Source organism: Nansenia antarctica (assembly GCF_963989245.1).
Source record: "Nansenia antarctica genome assembly, chromosome: 15".
Taxonomy (NCBI): Eukaryota; Metazoa; Chordata; class Actinopteri; order Argentiniformes; family Microstomatidae; genus Nansenia; species Nansenia antarctica.
In genome coordinates, this window is record NC_137685.1 from 11,918,760 (window position 1) to 11,932,311 (window position 13,552).

At 46.1% G+C, this 13,552-nt stretch overlaps 1 protein-coding gene across 1 annotated transcript in view; it reads left to right on the plus strand.

Moving 5' to 3' along the window:
- Positions 1-13,235, plus strand: part of plxnb1b (plexin b1b) — a gene marked incomplete at its 3' end in the record, with an annotated part of 38,403 nt that extends 25,168 nt beyond the window's left edge. The window contains exons 23-38 of the mRNA XM_080545992.1: positions 4,248-4,396; positions 4,564-4,664; positions 5,799-6,013; positions 6,305-6,483; positions 6,685-6,751; positions 7,667-7,813; positions 8,154-8,319; positions 8,836-8,939; positions 9,267-9,351; positions 10,048-10,214; positions 10,669-10,829; positions 11,346-11,493; positions 11,768-11,832; positions 12,276-12,351; positions 12,487-12,561; positions 13,131-13,235. Of these exons, the coding sequence (XP_080402118.1) occupies positions 4,248-4,396; positions 4,564-4,664; positions 5,799-6,013; positions 6,305-6,483; positions 6,685-6,751; positions 7,667-7,813; positions 8,154-8,319; positions 8,836-8,939; positions 9,267-9,351; positions 10,048-10,214; positions 10,669-10,829; positions 11,346-11,493; positions 11,768-11,832; positions 12,276-12,351; positions 12,487-12,561; positions 13,131-13,235 (2,010 nt within the window). The remainder of the gene's footprint in view (positions 1-4,247; positions 4,397-4,563; positions 4,665-5,798; positions 6,014-6,304; positions 6,484-6,684; positions 6,752-7,666; positions 7,814-8,153; positions 8,320-8,835; positions 8,940-9,266; positions 9,352-10,047; positions 10,215-10,668; positions 10,830-11,345; positions 11,494-11,767; positions 11,833-12,275; positions 12,352-12,486; positions 12,562-13,130) is intronic.
- Positions 13,236-13,552: the final 317 nt, after the last annotated feature.

A 13,552-nucleotide genomic window follows, 5' to 3' on the forward strand; every position in this document is an offset into this window, starting at 1 on the left:
TAAACCTGTTTCCCAAAGATTGCCCCAAAAAGTACTCCAAGTAAAGATAGTGTAATGTAGGGCTAATTCAAGCCGAAAACACATTGTTAGAGAACTTAAATAAAAACAAACTTTATTTGAATTAAAACAGTCTTTATTCAAGGCTTCATTCCAGATAAAATCACGTTCCGTAGAATCAGACTAAAGCTTGTCCGCTTCCTGGTGTAATTATTCAAAGAAAGGAACTTTGTTTGTGGTGTCAGGCGACATTTAGGCACATAACAAGCACATACAAACATTCCAAAATACGTAGTTGAAGAGCAATGCATTTACACATCAACCCGCTAGAATAAATTGCATCTCGGGCTTCATTGTATCGATTGTAAGTCGCTTCGGAGTAAGGCGTCTCTGCTAAATGCCAAAAATGTAAATGTAAAATGACATAAATGTTTTATCTGTGGACTAAATGGGGATGATCTGTTGTGTTTTAACGGTTGGTCTGTTGTTGTTGTGTTTTAACGGTTGGTCTGTTGTTGTTGTTGTTGTTGTGTTTTAACGGTTGGTCGGTTGTTGTTGTGTTTTAACGGTTGGTCTGTTGGTGTTGTTGTGTTTTAACGGTTGGTCTGTTGTTGTTGTTGTTGTGTTTTAACGGTTGGTCTGTTGTTGTTGTTGTTGTTGTGTTTTAACGGTTGGTCGGTTGTTGTTGTGTTTTAACGGTTGGTCTGTTGGTGTTGTTGTGTTTTAACGGTTGGTCTGTTGTTGTTGTTGTTGTGTTTTAACGGTTGGTCGGTTGTTGTTGTTGTGTTTTTTTTTTTTTGTGATCAATTTTTTATTATTATTTCAGGGAGTAAAACAAGGGGAGTGGTAACATACAAATAAACAAAGGAGAAAATAGAATAACACAAATACGGTTTACCAGTACAAATACAAAATGCGCATAAAACTTTTCAACCCCCCCCCCCTCCCCTTCCCTTCCCAATCTCCCTTTACCCCAATAATTCCCCACCTACCCCTCCTCCCACAAGTGTCCCTCCCGCCAGATATCTCCCACCCACCCGCCCAATCACAACCCCCCCGCCACCCACCCCCCCCTATCACAGCCCCCCGCCCACCACCCCCCACCCAATCACAGCCCCCCGCCCCCCCCCCCCCCTCCCTACAGGACCCTATGGAAGGAGCAAATCGATTAGCCTATAATAGTGTCTTGAGGATGGTTATAGTTTGGTCCCAGCATGAAACATTGTCCGAAATTGCATGATGCCTGTTGGCTATCCAGTGTTCCATGCTGGCTATGTCAATGAAGTCTAATATCCATCTCTGCGTAGTCAAGAAATGGGGTGACTTCCACCTGCAAGCTATAAGCCTTTTGGCTGCTGTAAGGCCGGCCAGCCAGATGCGTCTTTGTTTGATGTTTAGATCCAGGTTTGAACTGTCATTTAACAATAGGACTAATGGTGAGTGTGGAATGTGTTTGGACAGGATCAGGGACAAAGCATCACAAACTGTCCTCCAGAAATCAGCCACTCCCGGGCATTCCCATACCATATGAAAAAAGGTGCCAACTGTATTTCGGGTGCAAAGAGTACAGTTAGGTGAAGGTATGGTCTTTATTTTATGTAGCAGATATGGAGTGAAGTATGTCCTATGAGTAAAATTGAAATGGATAACCTGGTGGTTGGGATTTCTGGAGGAAAGGGATATGTTTTGCCAAATTAATTGCCAATTTAAGTTATTGTGTGATAAAGTATCTTTCCACACTCTGTCAATGTGTAATGGTTTTAAAGAAGCCTTAACCAGGATGGAGTAAAGAGCTGAGACCTGACCCCTGGGTCTGGTGAATGCTATGTGAAATGGATGTATGTCTAATGAGCTATTCCAGGGTACCCCGTATGTGCGCATAGCTGTACGTAATTGAAGGTAGAAAAAAAAGGACGTACCCGGTAAATTAAAGTTTCTCTGAATGTCTTGGAATGAGCGGAGACCCTCAGCCCCAAATAAATCTGAGAATGTGTGAACTCCCTTGTCACTCCACTGGGGAAATGAGATTGGACGGCCTCCCAACTGGAGAATTGAATTTTTAAATATAGGCGAATGGAGGTACCATTTGGTTGAGATTTTGCAGAGCTTTTCTGCGCATCGCCAAACTGAGATTAATTCAGTGATGATGGTGCCGAATTTCAATTTGGACTGTTTAATAGAAATGTTACAGTATATTACATCTTGTAACCTATGAGGATGGACAATGTTTTCCTCTAAGGGGCGCCAAGAAACACGAGCAGCCGGATCAAACCATGTGGAGAGAGGACGCAGCACAAAGGACCAATAATATAACATTCGAAGTTTGGTAGCCCCAATCCCCCTTCGTTTTTTAGCCTCTGGAGGGTTGAGAATTTGAGTCTGGGCTTCTTCCCCCTCCATATAAAATGAGAAGAGATAGAGTGTAGTTTCTTCCAATAACCACTTGGTGGGGCTAGAGAGAGCATGGAACTAAAAAAGTTTATTCGTGGAAGAATATTCATTTTAATAACTGAGATACGGGAATGAAATGTGAGGGGTGAAGTTTTCCACCTTTGTAGATCAGAATCTACCTCCTTCAGCACATTCTTATAATTAATTGATACTGTGTTTGAAATTGAGGGGTAGATAGTGATACCTAGATATTTAATATTCTGGACCACTGGGATGTTCAGTGAGATATCTAACTGTCTAGCTGAGGCATTCAGTGGCAATAGAGCTGATTTTCCCCAGTTAATTTTGTAACCTGAAATTCGGCTAAAATTATTAAAGATGTTTAGAAGGTGAGGGAGTGACTGAGGGATATTCTGAATAAAAAGAAGGATATCATCAGCATACAGAGATATGTGATGTTTGGTGTTCTGGACCGTAATAGGATCATGGGTGACTGACTGGCGAACGGCCTGGGCCACAGGTTCCAGAGATAGGGCAAACAGCAAAGGAGAGAGAGGGCAACCCTGGCGCGAGCTGCGGGATACTGGGAACTGTTTAGAGCATGTGTTCCCTGTCAGAACCATTGCTGTCGGGTTAGAATATAGTAGTTTTATCATATCCACATAATGATCTCCAAAGCCCATATAGCGTAAAACCGCCCATAAAAAGTGCCACTCGAGACGATCAAAGGCTTTCTCAGCATCAAGTGAGAGAATAGCATTTGCTGAATCAGTAATATTCGAAGAGTCAATAATATGGAGAAGGCGGCGAACATTGTCTGAGGCAAGGCGATTTTTAATGAAGCCTGTTTGGTCCTCATGCACTAAGGTAGTCATAAATGGTTCCAGTCGAGAGGCTAGAACTTTGGCGTACAGTTTAGTATCTGTATTTAAAATTGACAAGGGGCGATAGCTTCCGCAGTCAGTAGGGTCCTTCCCCTTTTTCAAGAGCAAAGAGATTATAGCTATATTGTTGTTTTTGGAGAAGGAGCCATTTTTGATTGCAGAATGAATCATTCCCAATAGCAAGGGGCCAACTTGGGGCCAAAAGGCCAGATACAATTCAGGTGGTAGACCGTCTAACCCTGGTGACTTGCCTTTATTCATGCATGAAAGAGCTTTGTATAGTTCAGATAGCGTAATAGGAGAATCTAAATCAAGGGAGTCATTTTGGGAAAGCTGGGGGAGCTGTAAGGGGTTCAAGAAAGAACTAACAGCTTGATCATTATAATCAATCTCAGAAGTATATAGAGCCGAGTAGAATGCCCAGAAGTTATTGTTAACCTCTGTTGGATCAGTGCACAAAGTACCTGTAGAACTTTTAATTGAAGAGATGTTTGCTAGTTGTTCATTGGTTTTAAGTTTTGAGGCTAGTAAATGGCTTGGCTGTGCGCTGTGCAAGTAATGGTTTTGTCTAGTTCTGTGGATGAGGAAATCCGCTCTATGTCTGAGAAGATGGTTAAGATCTTTAAATAACACTTCTCTCTCAAGAACTAGCTCAGGGGTAACATGCGGAGTCATTGTGATCTCCAGTTCAGCAATTTTCTTTTCTAAGTCTTGAATATGTTTTAATCTGGATTTGTGTAGATTAGAGGCAAAACCAATAGTTTTATCCCTAATGAACCCCTTCACCGCATCCCAGAGAATACCAGGATCATCCACAGATGGCTTATTAATTACAATAAACTCATCAAGTTGTTCCTTCATTTCCTTTAGGAATGACTCATTCTGCAAAAGGGTAGAGTTAAAGCGCCAGCGAGGAGCCCTTTTAGGCTTCAAGGATTGTTGTTGTGTTTTAACGGTCGGTCTGTTGTGTTCCAGGTCCAGATGGGGAACCTGAACTTCTCGCTGGGCCGGGTCCACTATGACACCCTCAGCCTGTCCACCTTCCCCCTGGAGGCCCAGATAGGAGTAGGGGTGGGCGCCTCCATCGTAGCGCTCATTGTCCTCATCATAGTGCTCATCTACAGGTGCGTGTGCGTGGTTGTGTGCACCAGTCTGCGTGCATGTGTCTGCGTGTGTGTGTGTCTGTGTGTCTGTGTGTGTGTGTGTGTGTGTGTGTGTGTGTGTGTGTATATATGATTATTCAGTTGAATTGATTCATATTTCCCCCCCCCCCTCTCGCTCTCTGTCTCAGGAGGAAGAGTAAGCAGGCTATGAGGGACTATAAGAAGGTCCAGATCCAGCTGGAGAACCTGGAGACCAGCGTGAGAGACCGCTGCAAGAAAGAGTTCACAGGTACAGGAGGAAGGGAGGGAGGGGGCTTGGCTTGGGCCTGAAATGTGACAATGAGAAAGAACGTAATAAATCCAAATCGCCTCTACTTGGGTAAATCGGAGGTTCCAACAAAGCATAGACCCGTAGACCGTAGGAACTCAACTTTGTCTTTGTGCGGTTTAGCATTTAACAGGGCTTTTGTAGAGCATTTAATGCGCTGGTGTCTTTACTCTTCTCTCGAGCTTGCTCACCACAATAGATTGTGGTGGCAAAACTGCTCCCTCTACTGGCTGGCTTGAAAATATAAAATGAGACTTGAGAAACCCCCAGCATGTTTATTTATCTTTCTCCATGCGGACGGATCTATTTTGTTATCATGACTGTCTTTATGAAATTAGGTCATTATATGAACTTCCCTCCAAAAATTCAGTTTAATTTTAGTCCCTATCCTCATCCAATGTCAACATTCACAATTCTTTAGTTGTCAACACAATTCTCAGCATCCAATTTCAACGTCAACACTCCAACCGTCAGTCATCGAGTAGAGTGGAATAGAATAGAACACTTGAATACACAGTGAATACATTTTTTTTATGGCTAAACAATCGACAATGTTGCAAAAATGATGTATCAAATGACATTGTAAAATAATGTTCACCTGTTCCTAAAAGAAGTTGGTAGATGTGAAGTGGGATCCTTGGGACGACCCTTCTTTAAACACCAACCTTAACCCTTACCTAACCTTAACGATAACCCTTACAATATATAATATATATGTTACAGTACATGTGGGAATGCGGTACATGTGGGAAAACTAGGGTTAGGGTTAGGCGCTACGGTGCTAGGGTTAAGGTTAAGGTTAGCGTTAGGTGTAGGGTTAGGGGTAGGGTTAGGGGTAGGGTTAGGGGTAGGGTTAGGGATAGGGATAGGATTAGGGTTAGGGTTAGACATGCCAGCATGTACCAAGTCGACGTAGCACCTAACCCTAACCCTAGTTTTCCCTCATGTACCGTATTCCCACATGTACCGTAACAATATATATAACCTTACATTTTTTAAATCTCAACTTCAATGGGGTGATTTCCCAAAAGTGGTCATGGCACATATACATTTAACCTTTGACCATTGTTTATCTGACCCCCCCGCCCCCCCCAGACCTGATGACAGAGATGATGGACGTTGGTGACCTGGTCGGTTCTGGAATCCCTTTCCTGGACTACCGCCGGTACGCCGAGCGCATCTTCTTCCCTGGCCACCGGGAGTCGCCACTGAGGCGCGACCTGGACGTGCAGGAGTGTCGCAGGCAGACGGTGGAGCAGGGCCTGAACCAGCTGTCCAACCTGCTCAACAGCAAACTGTTCCTCACCAAGGTAGAGGGGCCCGCTGTCATCATCATCATACCATATCATTACTATCAGCATTCTCATAACCCACAGCTACACACACACTCACACACACACATTCCTGGATTCATCCCTTCCACCTACCAGCTTCCACCAGGTTTCACATCTACACGTAGTTGGACGCAGCGGTTATCTGACTGACATTTTATTTACGAACGTTTCAAACGTTTTCAAGGCTACGTCGAAGTCTTTCCGTCTCCTTCTCGTCTTCCTCACTCTGTCGTTCCCCTCCCTCCCTCCCTCTCTCTCTTCCTGCAGTTCATCCACACTCTGGAGAGCCAGCGTACGTTCTCCCCCAGGGACAGGGCCTACGTGGCGTCCCTCCTCACCGTCGCCCTCCACGGTAAACTGGAGTACTTCACTGACATCCTCAAGACCCTCCTGAACGACCTGGTGGAGCAGTACGTGGCCAAGAACCCCAAGCTCATGCTCAGGAGGTAAGGGTGTGCGTGTGCGTGTGAGTGAGTGAGTGTGTCTGTGTCTGTGTGTGTGAGATGCGATGCCTGTGGGGGGGGGGGGGGGGGGGATGGGTTTCATAGGTTATCATTTTGTTTTCTTAATGTCTGGTCATCATACCGAAGGAGTGTTTTGGAGCATAAGGCATACGAATTCATGTCGTCTTCTTTGACATATCGTAGGACGGAGACCGTAGTGGAGAAGCTGCTGACCAACTGGATGTCCATCTGTCTCTACGCTTTCCTCAGGGTGAGTTGGGATACAAGGCTAGAACAGTGGTGTCGTTAACACCTGGGCATCTGGGGCTCGGGGGCTCGAGCCCCCCGAATGTTTTCTGAAGGATCTTCCATCATCTTTCTTCGTGTCATCTCTAACGTTGCCTAATCTCCAATACTACTCTACTACACCAGTTTTTCTTTTGTTAATAATAACAAATGATCAATTGTTAGTACTTGTTTGAATACAGATGAAACGTGTCATTTCACACTGCGATCTCTCACGCCGTATTGGGCAAGAGAGCGGTTGAACACAGTTGCAGTAATATCACTTTTATCTATATCTTTTTTATTAATTGTCTATTATCTTGTTAAATGTATATCTATTTATTTTCTAAATATATATATATATATATCTCTTCTTGTCATTTTTGTACTATCCTCCTCTTGCTGTATTTTTTTATACTGTATGTAAAGCACTTTGAATTGTTGTATAAAATGGGCTATACATGTACAAATAAACTTGCCTTGCCTTGATTATACTCATTAGCGTGTGTTAGCATGTTGCTAATTGGCCTATCACTAAGCCACGCCCCCTTTGAAAACTCGGACAAACAAACAACGCTTCACTGACAGTGACTGACCGACCGACCGTGACTGAATGACATTCAACGACTTACAATGGCGGGAGTTGGCAAATTCTGATTTCTGATTTACCACAGCAAGTAATAAACATGTTTTTTTAAAGATGACAAGAATATTTCGTCCATAAGCTTTTCACCATCAGATATTAGCGAGTTGTTTGTCCGCGAGCGAGTTTTCTGCCTGTAGTGACTTTTGCTGTGATATGATTGGACAATTTCTATTTTGGGGCGTGGCTTAGCGATAGGTCCATTGTTAGTGTAGGCCTCCTGGTAAATGTGGTCTCTCCCTTCCCTCTGCCCTCCAGGACTCTGCAGGCGAGGCCCTCTACATGCTGTTCAGAGCCATCAAGCACCAGGTGGACAAGGGCCCGGTGGACGCCGTGACGGGGAAGGCCAAGTACACCCTGAACGACAACCGCCTACTACGAGAGGACGTGGAATATAAAACCCTGGTGAGCACACACACACACACACACACACACACACACGCACACGCACGCACACACACACACACACACACACACACAAAATGTTGTTATTTCTGCTCACCTAGTTATCAAACTTATATTATAATAATATACTAATATATATTGTTATATATATACCATAATCATAACAAGTATTAATTAATAGAGAGCATAGATGAATGACTCGTTTGCCAAAGCACCACCGCTAAACCGTAGCTGTGTGTGTGTGTGTGTGTGTGTGTGTGTGTGTGTGTGTGTGTGTGTGTCTGTGTGTGTGTTAACATACCGTCCTCCCTCCTTTCCCTCCCTCCCTCCCTCCTCCCAGAACCTGAACGTGCTGATGCAGGGTGGGGGGGTGAATGAGACCCAGCCTCTGCCCTCCAAGGTTTTGGACATTGACACCATCACCCAGGTGAAGGAGAAGCTCCTGGATCAGGTCTACAAGGGAACCTCCTTCTCCCAAAGGCCACACACAGACTCCCTGGACCTGGGTGAGGAACACACACACTAACCTTCCTCCTGTAGACCACACACATAATGGTTGGATTTGGTTTAGGACACATAATACACATATTACACTTGGAAAATGTCCCTCAGGCCACACACAGGCAGTTGGCTCACTGTTGAATGTTTTACACACACACACACACACACACACACACACACACACACACGACTGTTGTACTTATGTTGTGTGACAGTGTGTGTGTGGTGTTCCAGAGTGGATTGCTGGTGTGTGTGGTGTTCCAGAGTGTGTGTGGTGTGTGACAGTGTGTGTGTGGTGTTCCAGAGTGTGTGGTGTGTGACAGTGTGTGTGTGGTGTTCCAGAGTGTGTGTGACAGTGTGTGTGTGTGGTGTTCCAGAGTGGAGGGCTGGTGTGTGACAGTGTGTGTGTGTGGTGTTCCAGAGTGGTGTGTGACAGTGTGTGTGTGGTGTTCCAGAGTGTGTGTGTGACAGTGTGTGTGTGGTGTTCCAGAGTGTGTGACAGTGTGTGTGTGGTGTTCCAGAGTGGAGGTCTGGCGTGGCAGGTCACCTGATCCTGTCTGATGAGGACCTGACGTCCGTTGTCCAGGGCAACTGGAAACGCCTCAACACACTCCAACACTACAAGGTCTGAACTCACACATTATATGCCTTCATAACATGTTTATTACACACACACACACACACACACACACACACACACACTAAAGATGCAATCTGTCTGTAAGACAGTTGAACTCGGCTAGTGAGGTATTTATAAGTTCAATTATTCAAGAATCAGTGACTATATATCATTCATTTTAAAGGTCCAAAAATGTATGTAACAATCCCAGATTGCCCCCTTTAAAATGTTTATCAAGGATTTAATTCAATACAATAGTGCATTTATACAGTTCAAGCCTTAATATAAAGCATGAATGAAGTGTTTCTAACACCCTGTGTTCCTATTGGTCAGGTGCCAGACGGGGCGACGGTGGCGTTGGTGCCACGCCACAGTAAACACATTCACCATGACAACCACGACTACATCGCAGGAGAGAGTGAGTTCCTTTCAAATCTCTTTTTTTTCTTTTTTTTCTGATCTGATCAGATCAGCGCGTATCGTCATCACCACCGCTGCTTTTACAACAGCCATTATCACAACCTGCTGTGGTTTGAGGCAAAAAAAAACAGAGGAGGGTTTCAAAGTATCAAAAAGTGATTGTCTTATGTACAGGGGATGACGGTACAATGACACTCACTCGGAAGTTCTCGTCTTTGAAAACATGATAGGGAACACGCGAGTCGAAACAAGAAGGCAACGATACGGTGACGTTCGCGATAGAAATAGGCAGCACTCGAGTTGAGGGGGGATCCCGCCAGAAATAAAAACAGTCAAAATCATCCCCCTTCTAAAACTGCCACACCCCCTTTCCATCCCTTATGGCATTTTATCAATGAACGTGGTGTTACTGCTATTTCAACATTTAGTTTTGCGCATATTGAGTAAAATACTGTCGGCATGGGGGCACCGCACACATGCAATGACATTTTTACCAAGTCACTGACGCTGAAGTCACTGACACTGAAGTCACTGACACTGAAGTCACTGACACTGTGGGGATGCTAAAATTGTCCCCATATGATAAAATCCACCATCCCCCCTGATTTTATTTTACAACTTGAGTACTGGAAATAGGGAATACGTGGTCGTGACGTGGTCCTAACCTCTCTCCCCCCCCCCCTGCCCTGTGTAGAGACGCCCATGCTGGAGGACCTGGACGAGGGCGGGGTGAGGCTGTGGCACCTGGTCAAGGCCAGCGAGGAGCCGGACCTGCCCAAACACCGCAGGGGCAGCCTGAGGGAGAGAGAGAGAGCCAAGGCCATACCAGAGATCTACCTCACACGCCTGCTCTCTATGAAGGTAGGCACCCACATGCACACGCACACACACACACACACACACACACACACACACACACACACACGCAGACACACACAGACGCCTGCTCTCTATGAAGGTAGGTACCCACACGCACACGCACACACGCACACACACACAGACACAGACACACACAGACACACACAGACACACACAGACACACACAGACGCGCACATGCACACGCACACACACACACAGACACACACAGACACACGCACACACACACAGACACACACACACACACAGACACACACAGACGCACGCACGCACACACACACACACACAAGGGCCAGAGAGTCATACAAGAGTCAACAACACAGATAACCCTTTCAGCTATCCATCTCTTCCCCTCTTCTCCCTCTCCCTCTCCCTCTTCCTTCCCCCCCTCCCTCCCTCCCTCTCTCCCTCCCTCCCCCTCTCTCCCTCTCTCCACAGGGGACTCTGCAGAAGTTTGTGGACGACCTGTTCATGGTGATCCTGAGCACCAGTCGTCCCGTGCCGCTCGCTGTCAAGTACTTCTTTGACCTCCTGGACGACCAGGCCGTTCACCACGGGATCTCTGACCCCGAGACCATCCACATCTGGAAGACCAACAGGTACACACACACACACACACACACACACACACCAAACACACAGACACAGACATAGACAGACAGACAGACGGGAGGTAGGTAGGAGGTAGAGCAGGATGTACTACGTACTACGTAGTACTACGCTAACGATCGCAAGGTGAGCAGATCGGTGGTTCGAGCCCCGGCTGGCCACGTGTCGAGGTGTCCTCGGGTCAGTATTGAACCCCCAAATTTCTCCCAATAAGCCGGCCAGCACCTTGTTGCATGGTAGCTTGCCGCCATTTGCGTGTGTGAATGTGATAAAGCGCTTTAGAATAAAAAGTGCTTTGGAATAAGGCGCTATATAAGTCAGTCCATTTACCATTAAGACAGACAGACAGACAGACAGACACACACACATCTGGAATATCAACCAGAGACTCAGACACATGCACGCACGCACGCACATTCAGGGAGGGACCGACATACAATTTGCTGTCTCACGTACCACCTTTCCTGAATAACGAATCCCAACCAACACTTTTTCTCTCTGTCCAGCCTGCCTCTGAGGTTCTGGATCAACATCGTGAAGAACCCGCAGTTCATCTTTGACGTGCAGGCCTCGGACCACGTGGACGCGGTCCTCTCCGTCATCTCCCAGACCTTCATGGACTCCTGCACACAGGCGGAGCACAAGCTGGGCAGGGTGAGGGAGAGGGAGAGGAGGGAGCAGGGGTCGGGGTCGGGCGGGGGGAGATATTTAATTGGTTATATCTTTTCTCTCTTTATTTGACACGTTCCCTCTCCCTTACCAGGGGTGTAAACTTTCTTCTAACGTGACACGTTTCCGTTTTTACCTCAAAATAGGTCTTCCATGTGAATCGTGTAGATCTGGGGGGGAAAAAAGAAAATGTTGTCACCAGTTTGCACCCCTGCTTACTCTCTCATTCCCTTCCCTGTCTCTCTGTTCTCCACACCAGGACTCCCCCATCAACAAACTGCTGTATGCCCGAGACATTCCCCGTTACAAGCAGATGGTAGAGAGGTGAGTTTGAACTGTGTTCGTCCCTAAGTACAACTGCAACACTTGCAAGCTTTTGAGCCATTGTTACGAACCAACGGTTTTGCTCTAAAGTGTGTGTGTCTGTGTCTGTGTCTGTGTGTGTGTCTGTGTGTCTGTGTGTCTGTGTGTCTGTGTCTGCGTGTGTGTCTGTGTCTGTGTCTGTGTCTGCGTGTCTGCGTGTCTGCGTGTCTGCGTGTGTGTCTGTGTCTGTGTCTGTGTCTGTGTCTGTGTCTGTGTCTGTGTCTGTGTCTGTGTCTGTGTCTGTGTCTGTGTGTCTGTGTGTCTGTGTGTCTGTGTGTCTGTGTGTCTGTGTGTCTGTGTGTCTGTGTGTCTGTGTGTCTGTGTGTCTGTGCGTCTGTGTGTCTGTGTGTCTGTGTGTCTGTGTGTCTGTGTCTGTGTCTGCGTGTGCGTGTGTGTGTTTTCAGGTACTACGCTGACATCCGACAGACCATCTCTGCCAGTGACCAGGAGATGAACTCTGCTTTAGCCGAACTGTCCAGGGTACGGAAAATGGCTGTTTTCTGATTTATTTTTTAAATCACTAAATGACGAGTCTCTATAAAGGAATTCAAAGCATGCGTATACAACGAGATCAAGTCAGAATGAACACACAATTAAATATTTCCTTGTTTTCAGAATTACTCAGGAGAGTTGAATTACCTCGTCGCCCTGCATGAGTTGTACAAGTACATCAACAAGTACTACGACCAGGTATGTCTTCATTCACTCTTACGTCTGGCTACAGTATGTTGTAACTTTATAGGTTACATGATTGATTCATATGTTACATGATTGATTGACAGTTACAAAGAAGATGAGTTGCATTTTTAAGCTCAGAGCATTTAAAGAGATTGATAGCTGTTTCCAGTTTTTTTTTCGTTGAAAATGAACATCCTATAGGCAATTTATTGTTTTCAAAGAGATCCTAAAATGTATGCCAACTGATTTACTATATAAAGAAGGTTTCGACTTATAAGCCTGACATCCTGGCCATCATTTTGAAAGTAGAAATACTATAGTAGTATACTAGAAATAAATACTATAGTAGTATACTATAAATAAGGAAAAGGCTAGTCAACTCCACAAGAAAGTCTAGTTCTGAAGAATGTGTCTTATAAAGGAGGTTGGGGGGGTCACGTGGGAGCAGTGACATGTCTGACGTCGGCTTCTCATTCTCCTGCTCAGGACGATCGACTGTGTCAGTCCGTTTACCGTTTGTCTTCCTCTCCCTCTCTCCTTCTTCCTCTCCCTCTCTCCCTCTTCCTCTCCCTCCGTCTCAGATCATCACAGCCTTAGAGGAGGACAGCACGGCCCAGAAGATGCAGCTAGGCTACAGGCTCCAGCAGGTGGCGGCCGCCGTGGAGAACAAGGTCACCGACTTGTGACAGCGGAATCACAGACTCTCCACACCAAGGTGGAGGAGGCCATGGGGACCAAATTAAGAGGTGCGCACAGTCTGGGGGGGGGGCTTTAACCACCGGGAGCTGCAGCTGGGGGACAAACAGCAAGAGGGGGTTGAGAACGGACGGACGGACGGACGGACGGACAGATGGGTGAGGACAGGTTGTCAGAGGGGTAGGAGTGGACAGAATACCCCCCCCCCGCCGCCTTTTGCCACAATTTTGACTAGGGGTGACTTGGGTTCACACACACACACACACACACACACACACACACACACACACAAAAGGCCTGTTGTATT